The sequence below is a fragment of the Magallana gigas genome, chromosome 9 (assembly GCF_963853765.1).
Source record: "Magallana gigas chromosome 9, xbMagGiga1.1, whole genome shotgun sequence".
In the NCBI taxonomy this organism is placed as follows: Eukaryota; Metazoa; Mollusca; class Bivalvia; order Ostreida; family Ostreidae; genus Magallana; species Magallana gigas.
In genome coordinates this window covers 8,359,742-8,384,155 of record NC_088861.1, presented here as the reverse complement: position 1 = coordinate 8,384,155, position 24,414 = coordinate 8,359,742, and the positions used below count along the sequence as shown (strand labels likewise).

Sequence of the window (24,414 nt, the reverse complement as noted above, 5' to 3'; positions counted from 1 at the left end):
TATTGGTTAAATAGCTCTGCTTCCTACAGGAACTTCCAGCTTTACTTCCGACATTAACGGAAGACCCACTCGTTGCTTTGCAACGAGCTTTGCTCTAGTTATTATTATTATACTTTTTCTTTTTTTTTCTGACTCCTTCTCGGCTTTATAACTCAAAAAGTTTCCAACCGATTTTTATGAAACTTTCAGAGATAATTTGTTACTATTATCCCTCAAAGATGTTAAAGTTTTTTTGACAGTGTCACTTCCGTTTTGACGTAACGTCATTTTTAAAATTTTCAAAAAGTCATTTTGTCCGCGGCGTTTTTCAAAAATGCTTTTAGATAGAGGCTTGAAATTTTATTAAGCTGAATCTAACACCGAAAGCCGTTTTAAAATCGGACGATGCATTACAGAGATATAGGGGTTTAAAAATTGATTTTTCCGGAAATTTTGATTCCGCGTCCTTGGTTTAAAAAATAGCGTAATGTTCAAAGTAAAATTAAGTCGTACGAAAAATAATTGTTAAGTCGTACTTGAACACATTCGGATTTTTTTTGTTAAGTCGTTCTTGAAATCAGAAAGGTGTTTGTTAAGTCGTACCAAAAATCATTCGTATTTTGTTAAGTCGTACCAGGAACAATTCGATTTTTTCATCTTTTTATTTTAGTTACTCTTGTTATTGGTTTAAGAGCTCTGCTTCTTTCAGGAACTTCCAGCTTTACTTCCGACATTAACGGAAGACCCACTCGTTGCTTTGCAACGAGCTTTGCTCTAGTTATTATTATTATTCTTTTTTTTTCTTACCGATTTTGTGCAGACGATTTCTCGGAGATGGCTGGGTCGATTTCGCTCAAATTTTCAATATAAACGTGTTTTTATCTAAACCTGATATATAATTTTTATTTTTTGAAAAAATACTTCCGGTCAGAAGTTATCGTCCGTTTACGATTTCAAAAAGTCGATTTTGTCTGTCGGGTTTCTCAAAAACGAATAAAGATAAAAGGCTGAAATTTTCAGAAATGATAGATCTACCGTTTTTCTAATGTACCTCGGTATAGAGAATGTCCGCCGTTACTTCCGGTCGTCACCGGAAGGAAATTTGGAAAATTGAATTTTTCGACTTTTTTATTTTTCAATATTTTTCTTTGAAATTTTTACACCTTATAGTGACCCTTTTACTGATTAAGAATATGTAATTAGTTTTAAAATCGATCAAGGCATTCTCGAGAAATTAAGCGTCAAAGTTCTGAAGCGGAGTCCGAGTAGCTCAGTCGTTATAGTCGTGGACATGGCCCAGGCGACCCGGGTTCAAGCCTCGAGTGCCGCAAAATTTTTTTCTCTTTTTTTCGCTTAGATCTACGATTTTATCTTTGAATTGATAAGTTTAATCTTATCTATTCAAAAATTGGACGGAAGACCCACTCGTTGCTCGCAACGAGATCGAATCTAGTTAGGGTCTTCCGTTTTCAACGGAAGACCCTCTTGTTATTCTATTGTTTCTTTTTCATTATTATTATTTTTCTTTTTCTTTATTTTTCTGACTTTTTCAAAGCTTAATATCTCAAAAAGTTTTCAACAGATTTACATGAAACTTTCAGGGATTATGAAGCATTATTGTGCCTCAAAGTTTGAAAATTTTCAACTACAACGTCACTTCCGTTTTTACGTTACGTCAATTTTTAAATTTTAAAAAAGTAATTTTGTCCAGGGCGTTTTTCAAAAACGGTTCAAGATAAAGACTTGGAATTTTCTGTGTTGAAGCAATGATCGTTTTTATTTGGACATAAGACTGGAAATTAGTTTCCGTCACTTCCGGTCTAAACCGGAAGTGTTTTAAAATTTTCGAATTTTCGAATTTTTCGTTTTAATTTAAAATGTTTACGAGGTTTGTAGAGTTTGTTATGCTGAACACGAATCTGAAATCTGTTTGAAAATCGGACGATGCATTACAGAGATATCGGGGGTTAAAAATTGATTTTTCCGGAAATTTTGATTCCGCGTCCTTGGTTTAAAAAATAGCGTAATGTTCAAAGTAAAATTAACTCGTACCAAAAATAATCGCTAAGTCGTACTTGAACACATTCGGATTTTTTTGTTAAGTCGTTCTTGAAATCAGAAAGGTTTTTGTTTAGTCGTACGTAAAATCATTTGTATTTTGTTAAGTCGTACCAGGAATAATTCGATTTTTTTCATCTTTTTATCTTAGTTACTCTTGTTATTGGTTTAAGGGCTCTGCTTCATACAGGAACTTCCAGCTTTACTTCCGATATTAACGGAAGACCCACTCGTTGCTTTGCAACGAGCTTTGCTCTAGTTATTATTCTTTTTCTTTTCTTCTGACTCCTTTTTTGCCTCATAACTCAAAAGGTTTTCAACCGATTTTGATAAAATTTTCAGAGATATTTGCAAGTTAGTGTCCCTCAAAAATGTTAAAGTTTTAAAGAGAACGTCACCTCCGTTTTGACGTGACGTCATTTTTAAAAATTCTAAAAAGTCATTTTGTCCCGGACTTTTCTAAAAAACGCTTTAAGATAGAGGCTTGAAATTTTCAATGGTTATGATTTGGTCGATTTACCTCTGTAATAAGGCTCGAAATGAAAATTGGTCACTTCCGGTCGAAACCGGAAGTGAAACAAATTTTTCAAAAAAATAAATTTTCTGATCAAATCAAAAATGAATATGTATTTTGTAGAGCTTAATAAGCTGAATCTAACACTGAAAGCCGTTTTCAAATCGGACAATGCATTACAGAGATATCTGGGTTTAAAAATTGATTTTTCCGGAAATTTTGATTCCACCTCCTTGGTTTAAAAAATAGCGTAATGTTTATAGTTAAGTTAACTCGTACCAAAAATAATTGTTAAGTTGTACTTAAACACATTCGGATTTTTTTTGTTAAGTCGTTCTTGAAATCAAATTGGTTTTTGTTAATTCGTACTTAAAATCATTCGGTTTTGTTAAGTCGTACCAGGAATAATTCGATTTTTTTCATCTCTATAGTTTAGTTACTCTTGTTATTGGTTTAAGAGCTCTGCTTCTTACAGGAACTTCCAGCTTTACTTCCGACATTAACGGAAGACCCACTCGTTGCTTTGCAACGAGCTTTCCTCTAGTTCTTATTATTCTTTTTTTTTCTTACCGATTTTGTGCAGACGATTTCTCGGAGATGGCTGGGTCGATTTCGCTCAAATTTTCAATATAAACGTGTTTTTATCCAAACCTGATATATAATTTATATTTTTTGAAAATACACTTCCGGTCGGAAGTTATCGTCCGTTTACGATTTTAAAAAGTCAATTTTGTCTGTCGGGTTTCTCAAAAACGAGCAAAGATATAGAGCTGAAATTTTCAGAGATGATAGATCTACCGTTTTTCTAATGTACCTCGGTCATGAGAATGTCCGCCGTCACTTCCGGTCGTCCCCGGAAGGAAATTTGAAAAATTGAATTTTTCGACTTTTTTATTTTTTTAAATTCTTCTTTGAAATTTTTACACCTTATAGTGACCCTTTTACTGATTAATAATATGTAATTAGTTTTAAAATCGATCAAGGCATTCTCGAGAAATTAAGCGTCAAAGTTCTGAAGCGGAGTCCGAGTAGCTCAGTCGTTATAGTCGTGGACATGGCCCAGGCGACCCGGGTTCAAGCCTCGAGTGCCGCAAAATTTTTTTCTCTTTTTTTCGCTTAAATCTATGATTTTATCTTTGAATTGATAAGTTTAATCTTATCTATTCAAAAATTGGACGGAAGACCCACTCGTTGCTCGCAACGAGATCGAATCTTGTTATTATTATTTTTTTTTTCCTTTTTTTGTCCACAAGATTTCTCAGAGATGGCGGGATGGATTTTCTTGAAATTTTCAGGACTGATAGAAAATGATAATATCTCTAGGCGTTTTTTTCATTTTTTCAAAATTCACTTCCTGTCGTCCGTTTCCTGTCCCGCGACAAAAAGCTATGGACAATGAGATCTCAGAAACGATAAAGACTTGAACCTCCAAACTTTGAGGGATGATAGACCTATAGTTGTAAATGTGTTTAAACTATTTTGTTTTGTTCGTCGTAACTTCCGGTCGTCACCGGAAGCACTTCAAAAATAACTATTTTTTCGCATAAAATTTATTTTCGATAAAATAAATATATAAGTATAAATCTATGCATAGGTTATCTATGCGATGTTAACTCAAAAAAAAGTTTTGACTTCCGGTGAGATATCTCAAATATCTCAGGTAGCTTTTTTGAAACACATTTTGTACAAACGAGATCTCAGAAACTATAAGCGATCAAAGCACAAAACTTTCATGGATGATAGACATTTGATTGAAGATGTGTTTAACCGGTTTCGTTTTGTCTTCCGTCACTTCCGGTTCACACAGGAAGAGTTCAAACAAATCGAGCTGTTTATCAGTTTAACTGTTTTCCTTTGATATTTGTAGTGAAGTCGATGAACAATTAAGTAGAAAGGGCAAGTACACAAAAAATTTTTAATTACAATTTACATTGAGCACTTCCGTTTGTCCGTTTCCTGTCCCGAGACAAAAAACCTTGATTCCTGGAGATCTCAAAAACGGTAACGACTTGAACGATCAAACTTTGTGGGATGATAGACCTATGTATGTACATGTGTTTACACTATTTTGTTTCGTTTGGCGTAGCTTCCGGTCGTCACCGGAAGCACTTCAAAAATTTGTTTTATTCATTTTACATAAAATGAAAATATCAGTATACAATCTTACATATGTCATCTATATAATTTTAAATTGGCAAATAAATTTTACTTCCGGTGAGATATCTCAAATATCTCTATGTAGCTTTTCTTTTTACAAATTTGATGTCCGCAATATTTTCGTCATTGTAAGTGATTGAGACACGAATCTTTCATAGATTGTTTGATAGAATTTTGATTGGGGATGTGTTTAACGGGTTTAATTTTGTCAACTGTCACTTCTGGTTCTTACCGGAAGGGTTCAAACAAATCCTGTTTTCAACAAGTTTAGCTGACTTTCTTGGAATTTCATCGAGCCTGATAAACAGTGATGTACATTAAGCAAATGTACGAGAAATACCAGCTTTTGTTTTTATTAATCACTTTCGTTCTTCCGTTTCGGTCCCGAGACAAAAAATATTGTTTCAAAGAGATCTTAGATTTGGCAGAGTCGTGAACAACCAAACTTTGAGGAAAGATTGTACAAATGGTTAACATTTTTGTTTAGATCGGCGCTACTTCCGGTCGTCACAGAAAGTACTTAAAAAATTGATTTCTATTTCATTCTCGTTGTTTTACATGTAAGTAACGTCTGGATATATCATTCACAATAATTATCATATCAACTTTTTTTTGCATGTAAGAGAAGCAATGTCTTACAGTTAAATTGATACATGTATATCAAAACGGAAGACCTTTTTGTTGCTTTTGCAACAAGTGTCTAGTTATTATTATTTTTTTCCCAGTTTTTGTCCACAAGATTTCTCAGAAATGACTGGATAGATTTATGTGAAATTTTCTGGAATGGAAAAAAATGACAATATCTCGAGGCGTTTTTTTTTTCATTTTGTCAAAAATCGTTTCCGGTCGTCCGTTTCCTGTCCCGCGTTGAAAAAGCTTGTACCAACGAGATCTCAGAAACGGTAAACACTTGAACATCCAAACTTTGTGGGATGATAGACCTATAGTTGTAGATGTGTTTAAACATTTTTGTTTTGTTCGGCGTAACTTCCGGTCGTCACAGGAAGCACTTCAAAAATTTTTTTTTTACATATTTAATTTATCTCCCATAAAATAAAGATATTAGTATAGATCCTTTCATATGTCATCTATACAATGTTAAGTAAACAAAAAAAATCTACTTCCGGTGATATATCTCGATTATCTCAGGAAGCTTTTTAAACATATTTTGTACCCGCCAGTTCTCAGGTACTGTACGTGATTAAGACACGAAACTTTCACTAATTATAGACATTTGATTGAAGATGTGTTTAAACAGTTTCATTTTGTCTTCCGTCACTTCCGGTCCACAGCGGAAGAGTTCAAACAAATCAAACTGATTATCCATAAAACTGTTTTTATTTGATAGTTTTAGCTACTTCGATGAATAATAATGTAAAATAGGAAAGTAACAAGATATAAAAAATTTAAATTTCATTAAGCACTTCCGTTTGTCCGTTTCCTGTCCCGAGACAAAAAACCTTATATCGACGAGATCTCAAAAACGGTAACGACCTCAACAACCAAACTTTGTAGGATTATAGACCTGTGTATGGACACGTGTTAACACTATTTTGTTTCATCCGGCGTAACTTCCGGTCGTCACAGAAAGTACACCAAATTCTGATTTTTTAAAAATATGTTGGTTATTTGGCATGGAAGTAACCTTTTAGTTATAAAAATACAGGAGGTCATCCACAGATGGTGAAAAAAACCAAAAAAGTTCTACTTCCGTTGAGACATCTCAAATATCTCAGGTAGCCTTCTTTTAAAAAAACAAACTACCCCCAAGATCTCAGAAACTTTGAGAGATCAAGACACTAAACTTTTATGGATAATGGACATTTGAACGAACATGTGTTTAACGGGTTCCATTTGGTCGTACGTCACTTCCGGTTTTCACTCGAAGTGATAAAATAAAAGCAATAAAAGGTTGTTTTTTTTTAAATAAAATTTTTTTTAGCATATTACTCAATGTGATGAACAATACACTTATCATAGGTAAATGTACTAAAATACGTATTTTCAATTTCTTAATCACTTCCGTTCGTTCCTTTCCGGTCCCGAGACAAAAACCATTTCTCAACGAGATATTATAACTAACAAAAACTTGAACATCCAAAATTTGAGGAAATACAAGGCAATGTATGAAGATATGTTTACTATGTTTTGTATGATCCGGCGTAACTTCCGGTCGTCACAGAAAGTACTCAAAAATGAAGTTTTGTCTTTTTGTTTGTTTATTTCTTGGGAATTCCTTTTTAGTATAAATAATATCCATTTTCTGTTTACAAGAGAAATGGATCTTTTGTTCAGATTTATACATGAGAAACGGAAGACCTTTTTGTTGCTATAGCAACAAGAGTCTAGTTATGTTAATAATGTTATAGTATGTATACTGTAATATGAATAGTTAATTATGTTAATAATTTTATAGGATGTATACTGTAATATGACTAGTTTATCATGTTAATAATGTTATAGTATGTATACTGTAATATGACTAGTTAATTATGTTAATAATGTTATTGTGTGTATACTGTAATATGACTAGCTAACTATGTTTATAATGTTATAGCATGTATACTGTAATATGACTAGTTAAGTATGTTAATTATGTTATAGGATGTATACTGTTATATGACTAGTTAATCATGTTAATAATGTAATAGCATGTATACTGTAATATGAATAGTTGATCATGTTTAATAATGTTATAGCATGTATACTGTAATATGACTAGTTAATTATGTTAATAATGTTATAGGATGTATACTGTAATATGACTAGTTAATTATGTTAATAATGTTATGGTATGTATACTGAAATATGAATAGTTAATTATGTTAATAATGTTTTAGTATGTATACTGTAATATGAATAGTTAATTATGTTAATAATGTTATAGTATGTATACTTAATTTGACTAGTTAATTATGTTAATAATGTTATAGTACGTTTACTGTAATATGACTAGTTAATTATGTTAATAATGTTATAGCATGTATACTGTAATATGAATAGTTAATTATGTTAATAATGTTATAGTATGTATACTGTAATATGAATAGTTAATTATGTTCATAATGTTATAGGATGAATACTGTAATATGACTAGTTGATTATGTTAATAATGTTATAGTATGTATACTGTTATATGACTAGTTAATTATGTTAATAATGTTATGGTATGTATACTGTAATATGAATAGTTAATTATGTTAAAATGTTATAGGATGTTTACTGTAATATGAATAGTTAATTATGTTAATAAAGTTATAGCATGTATACTGTAATATGACTAGTTAATTATGTTAATAATGTTATTGTGTGTATACTGTAATATGAATAGTTAATTATGTTAATAATGTTATAGGATTAATACAGTAATATGAATAGTTGATTATGTTAATAATGTTATAGTATGTATACTGTAATATGACTAGTTAATCATGGTAATAATGTTATAGGATGTATTCTGTAATATAAATAGTTAATTATGTTGACAATGTTCTAGTATGTATACTGTTTTGGGTTGGGGGGATGCAATAGAACGTTGTTGTATCTGAAATCTTTTTTATTGGCAACAACTTATTTTATTGTTCTATTCGAACTTCTTTGTACACAACATCTTTCTTTCTTTTTATACGAATATCCTAGTACATTTCATATTTTTTTTCTTTTAATACGAACGTCGCAGTACATTCCCCACTTTGACGTCATAATGAAACCAGTTATTTTGAGGGTTTCTTATTAACGCCATTATTACATATCCGTGTTATTACATCGCTGTAATAAAAAGAACAAGCACCAAATAAACTTGATTTAATCGAAAAAATAACAATTCTATTAAAATTAATCAAGTCGATTGCATATATTGGAAATGAGCTTATATGAATACACTGGTTTACTTTTGTCAAGAAAAATGATTCAACAAAAGAAGCACAAACAAAACAAATAATTAATAATAAAAATCAAAGCTTCATACCCCTTCAAGCAGGTATTTTAATTGCCCCAATGGTCGAAATGTTTTATTCTTGGGTGTGTCTTCGGTAAGTCTTAGGTGCGTCTTCGGTGAGACTTAGGTGTGTTTTGGGTGTGTCTTGAACGTTGCTGCGATTTTAAGGCATTGACTCTTTAACAAAACATTTTAATTTACTTGATTATACACTTAAAAAACTTCTAAATGTTTATCTTTATAAATAAAATAACTTAAAAAAGTACAAAATAAAGTAAGAAATTTTCATTATTTTGTATTCAAAATATCTTCTCACATATGATTTTTTAAAAAATACTGATTTAAATCAATTAACCGTGATGATAACTCCAAACAAAAAGTTTGGTTTTTAGCACAAACCTCATGTTTATGACAGCTTCTTGCGATTGGCAGTTGTTTTTGGCAAAAGTCTACAATTAAAATAACTTTAAACGACCATTAAAAAAGCAGCAGCCGATGGAAAAGTTGTGTTTGAACTGCTTTTACAAAGAGTTGTACTTATTTTGAACCTACTGTACATGTATATTTCGTCCTCGATCTTCGAGGGGGGGGGGGACGTAGGGGGCAGCCCCCCCCCCCCACTTTTTGTCGCAGCAAATTCTTTTCTTAAATTTGCATATCAAAAAGTCAAGGAGTGAGTTGACCCCACTGTTTTTAAACAAGTGAAAAATTGAAAAGTAAAAATACGAAAATGAACAATGAAAGTGAATTAAGTGTACTACGCTACCCCCCCCCCCCCCCCCCTCTTTCCACCAATGATGATTTTTTAATGATTTTAGGAAATTGCCTTTTTTCTTGCTTTGAATGCATTGTCATTTTCAGCGACACAAATCTAAAAGCTCTGGAGAAAATTCAAACAAACCTGAAGTGTTTATGGCCCAGGTCTGGGATTGCAACTTGAGGTCAGGCTCGCTTCTTCAATTTTCATCACTACAGAGTTAGATGAAAATCAGCTACCCCAGTGGCAAGACAAAGTAATATGTTGATTTCATATAATGAATGCATTATATTTGAAATTCACTTACATCTTTAGTCCAGTTTATGTGAATATATTTCAATTTAATAAATAAGGGTAAGTATTAACAGTTTTTAAGGAACTTGGACACGATTTTGGATCAAAATTTTCATTTTTCTTTTTTATGTATGAAATGGTTTATTTGCTCATATTGAATGATTGACAGAAATTTGAATCTTAAAAGTCAAGTTATAAGAGAGACACAGAGCAAAGAAATCATTGTTATGTAAACAAAGCTCAAGTCTTATATTTGTTTACAAATAATGTAAAGTATGGAGTAACCATTTTCTTAGCAAATGACTCTTGGCAAACAAGGTAAACTGATTCAATGTGTTCTTTGATAACAAGATGAACAGAAAAAAGCAACATTTGATTGAGACTTATACCAATAAAACATATGTAAACCATAACAAAGCTCGGGCTTTGTTTACAAAACAAAGATTTTAATGCTTTTTATCTTGCTCATAACTCAATGTTGACTTTCAAATTTTGACAAAGCATTCAAAGTACCCATATTTACCATTCTAAACATTAAAATTGGAAAAATATAGTTTTAAATTTTGAGCTCAAATCGTGTCCAAATTCCTTTAAAACTCCCCACATATCCTTCTAAATAACGAATTTGGAAGGAAAATGATGAAAACACAACCTGGTTTAAACATATGATATAAGGGTGACTTTCCGCGAAAACAGATTAGAGGGTTCGTTACTGCTCAAATGGGAATAAAAGGGAGGAAATGGACCCATCCTCTTCATTTCCTGAGGCTGAGGAACCCGGATGGTTGAAATAGATCAGGATGGTCTAGGTCAAATCTGGTGGCGATGCTTTAAAGAAAAAAATATAAACTCATTATTTTTTTTAAACCAGCATTAATGATGATACATCATTTTAATTTCATTTTCAATATTTCAAAGAAACTATTTATAAATCGTTTCATTATCCGATGGATACTATTTAACCCCTGTCACCATGACAAAGGGACCGCAAAATAAAAAAAAATAAATGGTGCAAGTCTGTTTTAAAATCCATCAGGCTGTGAAGAATGAAGAAAACCGGTGATTGCGTGGCCACCGAATTTGATTTCTTACATAGCGTTGACATTGAAAAAAGAAAATGGTCAAGCAATAAAAATGTCATCAAGGCTGATGAAGTTGAATGGTTAATATAAACCCAGGCGCTTGAATTAGGGAAACATTATAAACTTAAATATTTATTTATATCATAATATGTATATACTGTACAGCGAAGGAATCTTTTTTAAAATTTCAAATATATGTTACCTATAATCACCAAACTCCCAAACTATGCCCATAACAGCTGTTGGTGCGTTGCCACAGTGTACTTTTGTTTTTTTATTTTCATGTTCTGCACAAGTTACACTACAGCCAACGCGGATCCCGTATTTTCCCGCGACACCGTGATGGTGTTTTAATCCTTTCCGCGATACACCGTCGCGGTATTGTCATCGCGGTGATCGCGGGGCCACGATTTTACCGCGATGGTGTAAGACACCGTAACACGCGTGTTATCTGTATCACGGATTAAACCAAGAAGGAGAAAACAAGCGCTGTTTTAATTATTGTTAGAATCTAGATATAAATATCAATAGAAGAAAAAATTCATTATTTTTTTTTAATTGTTTTTAACAAAAACTTCTAGAAAACTATTGCTATATGTATTTTGTTAATGTTGTTCAAGAGTCCCAAACATAGCAATGTATTACGCAAATCATGCATATAAGTGTACTTGAAAATTAGTAATATTTTATTTTAAAGTATTATTTTTTTGCATATTATGAGTTGTAAATATGCCACAGATTTAAAGAAGACAAATATTGCGCGATGTACTATTATAAAGTCGCTACCGTAGGCATCAACTCAACTTGACGAATGCATGTTTTCCCCTCAATCTGACTCTTATTTAACTCATTAAATATTTTCCGGTCTCTCTCTCTCTCTCTCCTCTCTCTCTCTCTCTCTCTCTCTCTCTCTCTCGTTTTAAATAAATCAGATTATACGTACATTTAGGACGATCTGTGCTAATTATAGGCAACGGTATGGCCAATCATGGAACAATTATCACCTTGCAGGACAAGTGTCACCTGAAGAAAATCCCGTTACACGGGTCCCGCGTCTAATGCCTTGAGCCATTTAAAAATGACAACGTAGGTGTTAAAATTAGGTAACGCTTGCATATATCGGCCACTTCGGAGTATCGAGAGTAAAAGAACAACAGATTATGAATAACGGGACAGCAGTTTGACTTCGAGGGATCAAGGGTTTTGAGAGACCAAGAGAGTCGATTATCTACTTGGTAATATTGGGGGTGGAGAATATGGACCGGAGACTCACTTAGAGCGAAATAATTCATAATTCAGACAGGTACATTGACAATCAGTCATCCCTGTGTTTACGGGTGTGTAACTATTACATAACACTTCCTGACCATTGCAGCACCCGTGCTCTGACCACGTGCCGTGAAGAATTTTATTGAATGCTGAGACTCTCTCTCCCCCCCCCCCCCCCTCTCACTGTCACTTCAAATAACTAATATTTTATGTGAACTGCTAAAGTAGAACATTTAGCCGTAACGGTATTCTGATTGAAATGCACATAATAGCACATGTTTCCGTAACGGGCGTTTTCATAAATATCATACCAGGGACGTATATTTAAAAGTCCCTGATCATACGCGCCTTCTAACTTTACTGCATGAAGATAAGATAATGCCTGATTCAGACAGGTATATAGAAATCACAAGTACGACACAATTTATAGAAAAGTTATCCCTGTGTTTACGGGTGTGTATAACTATTACATAACACTTCCTGTCTCTGACAGCACCCTTGCTCTGACCACGTGCCATGAGAAATCTTATCGAATGTTGAGACAACTCTCTCTCTCTCTCTATTTCTCTCTCTCCAAAATCAAAATATATAAAATTCTAAGAAAATTGAAAATTAAAACTTTCTTAATTTTAACAAGGCTAGAGGAATAAAAAATATATAACATATCGCGTAAAGAGTTTTCTTTTTACTTATGCACAAAACACACATCTTTGTTCATATGATTCCCAAAATGATTCAAAACTTACATTCATTCAAACAATCATATTTTTACTTTTTTAAAAAGTACAAATACTAGATGTGTATATAACATTTACTTTAGCTGTGTTCTCAATTACTCTCTCCATTCCTGATTAACCCTGATTATAGTCTGTTCGTTAAATGTATTTCAATCGAGTATAAAGTATATCATAAAAAGGTAATTTTATGGATGTATTTTGTCAATACTGTGTTATGAATACGCAGAATAATTTCCTAAAATTTAAATAAAAAAAAACAAATTTTCATTTGTTTGAAATTAAATCATTCTATCAAGAAAATTTTGCTGTTTGAAAGAACGGACTATATAGTTCTATTTAGCGGACCCCAAGTCACACTAATTGCTGCAGGTCACCCACCTTGACGGCAACCACCAAAATTCTATATACACATACTGTATACGTAATGTTACGCAATTCACCTTCCTTTGTTGGTCAACTGACACTGCGACATTTTAACATGTGATGGATACCCCAGAATAAATGATCATTCATATTTTTAAAAATTTTAAATTTGAACAAACATAAATATTGGGCGACCCACTGAACATCATACTTTTGCTAGATCGGATAGGAAAGTCAATTTTTAAATACAAACGATTTTAACATTAGCATTTTCGTAAACTGATTGGACCTTTTTTTAATTTTATTTTAAAACGTTTGATAAACAAGTTATACAACTTATATTTATATCTTTCGTTGGCACGGATGTTAGCGTGGGGTCATCGATGTGGGAGAAAGCCGGAGTGCTCAGAGAAAACCCACGTGTCCAAGCGGGCAACCAGCATATCTATTCAATTAATGTCGATCACGGGGATAGAACTCGGGTCGCAGCGGTGATGAGCGAGTGCACTTTGAAACATTTTATATATCTACATGTATTTTGTTATTCATTAAACGAATTCTTTAAATGTATTTAAGAGAAATGACCAAGTGTACATGTAAGGTATGTTTTAAAGGTAAGATTTAAATATGAAAGATTGTAAATGAAACGCTAATTAGTATTATTTTCTCGAGGCGAAATAAGATATTTTGGTGAAGTGTTTATTACCGGGTATATAATTATCAATTAAATTCATTGATAACCAAGAATTGTCAGCGATGAATGTGCCAAGATTAATTTATATGTAACGCCATAGAGTATACAAAATAGTATACAAAATCCTGTATTAGCATAATTACACCTTCCTTTTATTTCTCCCACTTTTTATTAAATAATAATAAATTGTAACAATCAACTCCTTTTATAAAATAAAGGAATATAAATTAATATTCGTTAATTCTCCCAATCATATTTCCCGTATGAGAAGAAATTGGGGGAGGTAACTCGCGTTAAAAACAAGGAATAGTTTTCACCTGGGACTGGTTTCACAGTACCGCGACGGTGTGGCCAAGGTGAGAAGTTGTACCGCGAGGATGCGCGGTTTTACCTGAGTTACCTGTGCTAAACCGCGATCAATTTCACACCACGAGGACTCGCGGTAAATACGCAAATCGCGTTGGCCGTAGTGTATCCTCCGAATTTGATCATAATCACACACTATGTATTTCAATCTAACGATGGTCACCTGAAACAAACTTGAGATTAAAATTGCAATTGCTCAAATCATTGAAAAAATCTGGATAGATAGATAAACAGTTCTGATGTTCGAGATGAATATTTGTTGAACAACAGTGGTATGCTGAAAAACAAAATAAAGAGTTAGATTTGCCAATCATATGGTACAACTTAACAATATCAATACTTGCTTAAGTAATATTAATTATCAATGAAGAACACAACTACTGACATATCTATAATTAGATTTAAGTTCGATGCAAAGATGCATAAAAATATCAATTAAGCAAAATAGACATAATGTTTTCTCTGTTTCTACCCACGCCATACAAGAAAATACATGTAGTTATCATTTTATACGGCTTTAAAACAACAAATATGCAAATTATTAAAGCTTGCTGGTTAATCATTTTAGATATAATATATAATCATTACATTGATACGGAGTAGTGATTCAATGCGATATGATCACGGCTGTATCAACAATATTATACTACTTGATGTAAGTAAACATTCAAACAAATTATAAAATTTTGTAGGTAGTAGCTGTGATCGCCCAGTGTGAAGGCGTAGAAAGATGGCATCCGTCTGCCGGTGTAATGAAGTATAATGACCCCCGTAGAATAATGACCGGGGGTCATTTTTCTACGTAGAATAATGACCCCCCTAGCTGAAGAATAATTGGATTTTTCTGAAGAAAAAAGACCCAGGGGTTATTTTTCTTCATGTTAAACATGAAGAAAAATGACCCCCATAAAAAATGACCCCCCCCCCCCGTAAACATGAATAGAAATTGGTTACCAATTACCGTATCCAAGATATGACTTTGAAATTACTTTATTTTTCACTCTGTTCAACTGATTTTGAAGTTATAAACACCGATCTTGTACATAAATCGCTGTATATAGTTTTTCCTATCCGTAGCAAGCACACGCAAAACACTCTTACATTGCCACAAATTGATTGTTAACAGTTACGTTACTTCTCTCGTCGACAAACGGCGGGAAATGACGCATATAAAGAAAAATTCATACACAATGAGCATATTGTGTAATAATTAACGAACAATAATCATGAAAGAATAATTGTTGTAATAATATAAGCAATATTCATTGGTGAATGAATTGTCAATCGAAGAATGATACTTGTATATATCTTTATGGAAAAAGACTAAGGGGGCAGGTAACGTAGGAATACGAATACTTCTTATTTACATTTCTTGGGGAAAGTGATTTTTAAAAAAAGCATTCTGCGTTAGTTTTGTTTTCTTCTGCGTAATACATGAACATCAATATTCTAAACATTTGTTGATATGTTGTATTTGTGATCATGGATTGACTTTATTCTTTTAGAGCAAATTTGTGAAGAGTACCTGACTATAGTAAATCTTAATAGATAATAAACACTGATCGATTATAATAAGAAAAGATTGTTTCTAAAAGCGTTGATAAGAGGTTAACACCCATGTTAGGGGTTTATATCCCGCTTGATTTTGATCACACGATCTTAATTGTATCCAACGTTACCAATGCTCATACAAACTATTTATGCATTAATCATCTTGATATTAACTAAACTTACTAAAGTATGCCGAGGATAAAGTAAAATATATTTTCTGTACGAGTACTCTCAGCACTTTGACGATTTTCCTTATTGGCCGTTAACCTCTACTGGCGTAATGGCTCTAACGTCAGCTTGGCTATAATGCCTAACAGTGGAGTAAACTTTTCATAATTTTGGTTTCATCATTAATTCTGGGTGATGCACTTGTATACCGAGCAGTTTGTATTGCGGAAATCCTCAATGCAAGTATAATTCAGCGAAGCGCGAAGATGCGAAGACGAAAGTGCTAAGTTGCGAAGGCGAAGAAGTGATACTACTACCGCTTCTTGCCTTTGCAACTTCGCACTCTCGCCTTCGAATCTTCGCGTTTTCGCCTTTTTAGCTCACCGAGACGAAGTCAATGGGAGCATATGCTATACCCCCGGCGTCGGCGTTCGGAGCTGGTTAAAGTTTTAGTTGCAGCTCCTGTATCTAAGCTATTACTTGTCCTCTCTTCACCAAAGTTACATGGAGGATGCATCTGGACCTACTGAATCTGGTTTCTAACTTTCAGATGCTGGAGGAGGTTAAGGTGTTTGGAGCAGGTGCCTTAAATAGCAATTATATTTAAGTTACTGCTGGTCCGTACTTCACCAAACTTGCATGGATGGTGTGTCTTATGATACTGATATACCAGACAGGCTTGAGTGCTGAATCTGAGTTATAGGTTTCAGATGCAGGAGGAGGTAGAAGGTTTTTGCAGCTGGTTAAAGTTTTTGGAGCAGGTTCCCTCTAATGATAATATCTTAGTTACTACTGGTCCTAACTTCATTAAACTTGTATGGATGGTGCGTCTTATTATAGTGATGCACCTGACAGGCTTAAATGCTGAATCTGAGCCACAGGTTTCGGATGCTGGAGGAGGTTAAGATTTTAAGAGCTGGTTAAAGTTTTTGAAACATGTGCCCTCTGATGACGATATCGTATTATTACTGGTCCTAACTTCACCAATCTTGCATTGATATAGTCTTATGATACTGATGCACCTGACAGGCTTGAATGCTGAATCAGAGCCATAGGTTTATGATTCTTGATGAGGTTTAGTTTTTTGGAACAGGTCACATGTTTTATAGCTAGATAGATAGCTTGCATAGTTGATTTAACTATATTATAAATGAAACGCAGAGGTTGCTTCAGATGCAGAGCCTGATCTACATTATCAAGGATGCTAAAGAAATCTCCTACCTCACTCAAACCTGCTTGATAGATAGATATGGTTGTTGTTAAATGATGTAACATGATCCCTATGATATTGTAATATTATAAAATATCGTATCATACGATATTGTATAATATGATATTGGTTTATATGATATATTATCATATCACATGAAATTGTATTTTATGAGATTTTAATATATATTATTGTATCATATGATACAATGTGTACAGTATGATTGTATTATATAATATTTTACTTTATCCCATGATATTGTATCATTTGATATGATAGAATGTTTATCAAATTATGTTGTATTATATAATACAATATCATATTACGTATCAAATATGATACAGTATCATACAATACAATATCATACTATAATGTTTACATTCACTTTCTTTCCCTCTATTAAATTGCATTAGTTAATTTTAGTGATATTTACACACAACACAGAAGACCCAATCACCAAATCTGGTGCGTATGAATACATTCAGTATTTCTTCAGTATTTCTCGAAGAACAAGAACTGACTCTTCTCGCGACTTCAAACCGGATAACGACCTGATATTATACTTACGCTGATAAATATTTCATTGATGTAAATATATTTTGACACTTAAATTAATTCAATTGATTAATTTCTTAGTATACCAAGAGTAAATTCATTAAATTACAGAAAGAAAAAAATAATTGTGTTATTAGAATTTAAAACGCTGCGTACTATTTTTGTCAGTATATTTCGGCTGTTCCAGTGGCCATTCTGTTAATTTCGCATTACTTGTTGAATAAGACAGAGCCTTTTTTAAAAAAAATCATATTTGCGGGAAGGAAATACATGTTTAAAAAACGTAAATATAAGCACTGAATCATTATTTTTTGAAAGATGTGGTCTCATAACTGCAACAATGAGTGCAAACAAATTTTCATAAATAAATAAATCATACAATTTGTATGCACACACCGTTGCAGTTATGAGACCACATTTTTCAAACAATAATGATTCAATGCTTAATTATACAATATGATATCATATGTTTCAATGTTATGATGTATTGATGCAGTTTAATATTGTTTCATATAATACTATATTGTATTATGTTTTATGATATTGTATTGTTTGATCAAATACAATAATGTATAACACAATACAATGTCATATCATACGTTACAATATCATATCTCACAATTTTGTACGGTATTTTATGGTATTATATGATATATATTGTAATTATGATAGGATGCAATTTTAATTTTATATTATTGTATTGATTAACATATGAACATATGAATAACATACAATTTTTTAACAGATGATATACGATATTGTTTCCAAACAGAATCCATGAATATCCAAGATCATAAAGGATGGTTTTCATATAATATGAGAAAGGTGGTCTCATAAAGGTGATGCCTCATAAAGGTGATGCCTCGTCTCGGTGAGCTTTGTAATCTGTGATTACCTATGTTTTATAATTGCGGAGCTCTCCATCGTTGAAATGGTTCCGAGGCATATTTTGGAAATTTTATTTTTATAAAATTAATAAAATAAAATTATCCAGGGGGATGGGGTCCGAACTCCCTCTCCCCTTTTACTGCGTGAAATTATTAATATTGAATTTTCCGGGGGGGGGGGGGGGGGGCTTTCCCCCTCTAGATCCATGCATGAGCAAGGAGTGTCGCATAATGAAATTACATTGTTACTGGGTTTGGTCCACGGTAAAGAGACGGCTGGTAAGTGACAGTCCTGAGTCTGGAAGTGCATATGTACACATTATGGCGGACATTACATTTAGTGTGGAGTAGATAATGATTAGGCATAGCCAGCACTGGTAAACATATATGTTACATTTACACATTAAAATATTTATAAACATTCATAGTAAGCGCGATGGCCTAGCGCATGCGTACCAATAATAGCATGGATTAATCTGAAAACCTTGGCGAGTACGGTGCCTGTATAAAATTCTATGAAATCGACCGAGACTTGCTGAATGCAATCAAAAAAGGCGACGGCGAAAGTGCGAAGATGCGAAGGCCAGAGTGCAAAGTTGGGAAGGAGCGATAGAAGTATCGCTCCTTCGCCCCTCGCACCTTCGCATTTTAGGCATCACATCTTCGCGCTTCGTCGTCGCATCTTCGCACTTTTGCTCTTTCGCCTTCGCACTATCGCATTTGCAACTTCGCATCTTCGCCCTAAGGTCGAAGTGGCTCTATCGGAACACCATAGATATATGTAAATGTAATTGTTAAGATGACAACCATACCCCGATGCAATACGTCAATATCTTGTTATAACGGAAGGATTTTTATTTTCTAAGATATACCCCTTCTTTCACTTTAAGTTTATTTGAATATGAATTATAATTTCTGTTACTTTCTGTAAACTGCAGCAGTATAAATTGCAATAGTGTTAAGACTATTTCACAAATAATAAAAAAATATACTGAAAAACTTTAATCTACAAGGGGGTCAGTATTCTACAGGGGTCACTTTTCTTCATGTGGAGTGTGCTCATTTTTATGAAAATGACACTTATTCTTCAGGCAAAGGGGTCATTTTTCTACGTAGAATAATGACCGGGGGGTCATTTTTCTGCGTAGAATAATGACCGGGGGGTCATTTTTCTACGTAGAAAAATGACCCCCGGTCATTATTCTACGGGGGTCATTATTCTTCATTACACCGGCCAACCCACACCAAGGTAAAGAACGGCAGTAAGTACCAACTCTAAAACCACTTCAATGTTTTAGGTGACTACTAAGAAATCTCGCTTCAGCGGTAGGGATCATCTACAAAGGGAAATTTCGCCAATTAATTATTTCGAAACAATGAACGAACAATTGCTACATTTAACTTTTTTCTCATAATGTGTTTACCTTTGTATACTTTGGATGATATAAGTCCTTAATGCCCGTATGATAAAAAGACAACATTTTTTATTTATGAGATTTTTTTTAAAGAGAAAGGTTACTTTGTATAGCTCATTATTGAAAAAGCAACAGGAAAACGTTATCTGTTTCAAGTTAACTCTCTTAACAGGATATTAAAATTTCGACCAATGAAATGGTAAATATTTTAGTAATATTATCTTGATTTTCTTTTTACCTTGATTAACGTTAAACATGTAACATTATCTATTTATATAACCTTGTCTTGCTTTGGTGCTTTTTATCGATTCATGCCTCCGTCAAACGCGTTTCTGATCTCATCTGTAGCGGTTCAGCAAAAATGTTGCGCGAAAAAAATTCCGTGAATGTAAAAGCAAACTTGTTTTATTTAAAATCAGGTTTTGTTGTGTTTAAATGTAATGTAAATGTAAAAGATGTTTTACTTCATGCAATGTTTTAATGATATTAAATAGAAATAAGAAGTTGTGAATAAACATAGTAAAAACACATTATATACTTGCTTTCAAGAAATGACGGTCTTACTTTGTCCAGAGGTATTAGATAAATCAGCCTTGATTTCAAATGGCCGCCCTATTTTTCTCAGGATCATTAAATACATCATTACAACAGTAACAGTTGTCATTATTTAGAGGTGTTTATAACGGTTTACCTTTTTTTAAGGGGCATTAAACTTTCTAAAAATTCAATTGAATAGGTATTATTTCATTTTATCCCAAATTCTATAATTTGCTTCTTTAAGACAATAAAAAATCAAAAATTATATTAGATAGAATATAAAATCTCCTGGGTATTATCATACGAACTTAAGCTTACACTTATCTGATTTTACCTTTGATATGCTGTTCTCCAGTCACTGGTGTTGACTTGAGTAGCTGTTGTGTAGGGACATCGTCCATTGTCTTTGGAGGGATAACCACCGGCTCTACAATACAACCATGTATAAAATCCATATTTAAAAACTCCCTAGTTTACGCTTAATTCCTGCATATACATTATATTCTGATTGTTCCTAAAACGTTTATCAAGAGTTAATAATACAGAATATATACATGTAATTTAATTACCAAAAAAAAATCAAAACAAAACAAAACAAAACAACAAAAACGTCACACAAGTTTTGAATAATATTAGCATACTAGTTTAGTGTATCAGCGTTTACCTGTGGTATGATGGTCTCCAATCACCGGTGTTGACTTCAATATATGTCGTGTAAGGGCATCGTCAGTTGTCTTCGGAAGGTAAACCGCTGGTTCTACAATACAGCCATGTCCAAGTAAACAGTTCATGATATTTATTCCTGCATCCATGTTAAAGTCTTGTTATTTTGATATCCTAATATTTTCTACATTGGTTTATGTAATACAAAATAAAGTTTTTACCATGATAATCTTAAGTTTGAAATGAAGGTTTAGTTTAATAGTTTTTTTTTAAAGAGCAATGACTTGTAATGGTCATTTTCATATTATATTGGTCATCCTTGAAATGAACGGATTTGTATTTCTTTGGAATATTTCTAATAATGAAGATGGTTAAAATTTATCTAACAGTTTAATGTAGATATGATAAGCAATTTCTTTGATCTGAATTCTATAAGTTTTCTCATCAAACCGGAGGAACTAGTAATATAAGAATATAATATTTTATTTCTATTTCGAAAAAAAGATCAAACGATGAACTCTGTTCATGTCTTTCATAAACGAAAAAAAAATATTGATATTCTTTTGATAATTTAGTTTACCTTACATATTATTGATTTATGAAATGTATAGTTAAAAACTATACTGGCGTGCGACCAGTTCTCGCCGAGTACCATTTCTCGCCAGTACATTGTGACGTCATTTTTCGTCTATAATTTTATGTGTTGATAAAATGACGTCACAATGTACTGGCGAGAAATGGTACTCGGCGAGAACTGGTCGCACGCCAGTACTGTTATAAAGTAAAACAATATCACACTTTGCAGTCTTTCATAGAACATTCGCCCGTAGATAAGTAGAATGAAAAATTAAGGATCTTACAGCACCACTCAATGTTAGATTGTTGGGACATATATAATTACCAGTAGTGATTGGGACATCCCTGATTTTAGATGTCGAGAGAACTCTTTGTCGTGTAATCTCTTGGAATTGGGTCTTGGTTGAGGCAAGTGTGGTTTCTACAAATATATGTCTCTATATTGATTTCTGAATGCAGAAATATCGCTCCGTTTTATTTTCGCTCCTATTGCCCTAGTTGTCAATGGGCGAACTTAATAGTGGAAAAATTCCAATATTTCAAGTCATCTCTCTGAAAACCCAACTATGGCTGGGTGAATTCAAGTTGGGGCAAACCGTTTACTAGTGAAGAAGGGCGAACCTAACACTGGACGAAAATAGCCCTGTATACAGTAACTATATATAATAAGAATATTTCTTCCAATAGCCCTGTATACAGTAACTATATATAATAAGAATATTACTTCCAAAAGCCCTGTATACAGTAACTATATATAATAAGAATATTACTTCCAAAAGCCCTGTATACAGTAACTATATATAATAAGAATATTATTTCCAATAGCCCTGTATACAGTAACTATATATAATAATAATATTACTTCCAATAGCCCTGTATACAGTAACTATATATAATAAGAATATTACTTCCAACAGCCCTATATACAGTAACTATATATAATAATAATATTTCTTCCAATATCTGTGTTTATTGATATAAATTTTTAGTTGATAGACAGGATATGCTTTTCAATATCTCTCTTTCTTAAACGCAGCATTGTTAAGGCGTCCCGATGCTATAATACGGCTGGAAAACGATATTATTTGAATCATGGCAAAAATAATTTTACCGGCAGTATTTCTTTAAATCTATGTAACATTTATTGACATCGATGTTAAACATTATATTTGATGCATTTTTGTGACGTCATATGTACTTTGTAATCACGTGACAGGCGAATCCTAATATTGCAAATGATCTAGTTAAAACGCATCGGCGCAGGTGATTAATGACATTAAATCATACATATTTTTAAGAAAAATCCTTTGTTAAGTCATAAACTTTGAAGTTCTTGCTTGGGAAAGAAATAGATATTTCGTTTATAGAAGATATTGTTGAAACATTCCACAAAATCATCAAAATAATGCACATTTTTACTAATCAAAAGCGATTTACAAAAAAATGGGGTAAATCCGTAGGTTTCCGCAGCACGATTCACATTGGTACTTATATTCTCTACCAATTTTACGTAAAATATTCTAAAATTGTGTTGATCTTTCACCTGCGCCAAGCTGGTTTTACATGCATTAAAATTTCTTTATTCAGTTGTTTACACGTAGCAGGGAGAGTCTCCAAACCACTAGTTTATAAATAGTCTTTAACTTAAAACGAAGCTTTAAAACTGCCGATTATTTGATACTGGTTTTTAATATGAATGAATTCTGTACGTCTAGAATTAACTGCAACATCTATATAAAGGAAACATGCGGTATTATACTGGTTTAATATAATTCACCTTTAACGTTAAGATACATTCCCTGAGAACTATCGACAGGAATGCAGATCGTGACGTCAAAGTTAATTATGACGTCATATTGTATGAAGTACAGACAAGTGACTTTCTACATATCGCATCGGGAAGCCTTAACATGCCCGCGAAATTCTTATAGTTTTACTAAAACTAACTTTTAGCCAATTTTGTTATGGTTTGTTACAGTTTTGGTGTGACAATTTAATCAAATGATAAACTTTTGTTGATTTGTTTTATGAGATCAGAAATAAAGTCTAATTTGTTTTTTCTCTCAATGTCAGCTAACTATGTTGATGATAAATTTTAATAGTTTTATTATAACATTTCTGGTAAAAAAAAAATTCTTTATAACTTTTATAAAATAATTATGTTATTATTAAGTTTTTGATATCTTTGTAATAGAGTAACGTGGATTGATAAACATCTATTTATTTGTTTATTGTTTATTTTCATTTTACTATTTACAATTTTTTAAAGAAAATATTGCAACTTATTTTGCAACTACCCTTTACATTAAGACAGTAATATATATATATATATATATATATATATATATATATATATATATATATATATATATATATATATATATATATATATATATATATATATATATATATATATATATATATATATATATAATTTTAATCCTTTCCGTCTTGCAGTTGGTCATTTGACACCTTTATTTATTAAAAAATCAACCAAACAGCAAGTTGCGTTAGAATTATAAAAAAAACAATTTCCATATTCTGCAGTTTTTCTTCAAGAAAACGACATATGCTTAAAAACAGGACGGAACATCATTTTGTGTTAATGAGATTCCCCTGTGCTGTATGTTTGTAATTCGCTGTTT

The 24,414-nt window shown here is 32.5% G+C and overlaps 1 protein-coding gene and 1 long non-coding RNA gene across 4 annotated transcripts in view; both read right to left on the bottom strand.

Moving 5' to 3' along the window:
- The window catches only part of LOC136271319 (uncharacterized), a 182,320-nt gene extending 167,196 nt beyond the window's left edge, over positions 1 to 15,124 (bottom strand). Inside the window, exons 1-5 of one of the 3 annotated variants that reach the window (XR_010709238.1) lie at positions 10,981 to 15,124; positions 10,349 to 10,524; positions 9,547 to 9,614; positions 9,045 to 9,094; positions 8,676 to 8,822 (exon numbers count right to left, since the gene is read on the bottom strand). This is a non-coding gene — a long non-coding RNA (uncharacterized lncRNA). Of the gene's footprint in view, positions 1 to 8,675; positions 8,823 to 9,044; positions 9,095 to 9,546; positions 10,316 to 10,348; positions 10,525 to 10,980 lie in introns of those variants that run through there. The other 2 variants (XR_010709237.1, XR_010709236.1) reach the window with 2 other exon arrangements.
- Positions 15,125 to 19,814: 4,690 nt separating this feature from the next.
- Positions 19,815 to 24,414, bottom strand: part of LOC105325760 (uncharacterized) — a 57,190-nt gene continuing 52,590 nt past the window's right edge. Inside the window, exons 3-5 of the mRNA XM_066072316.1 lie at positions 22,095 to 22,190; positions 21,195 to 21,287; positions 19,815 to 20,957 (exon numbers count right to left, since the gene is read on the bottom strand). Of these exons, the coding sequence (XP_065928388.1) occupies positions 20,851 to 20,957; positions 21,195 to 21,287; positions 22,095 to 22,190 (296 nt within the window). The 3' untranslated portion in view covers positions 19,815 to 20,850. The remainder of the gene's footprint in view (positions 20,958 to 21,194; positions 21,288 to 22,094; positions 22,191 to 24,414) is intronic.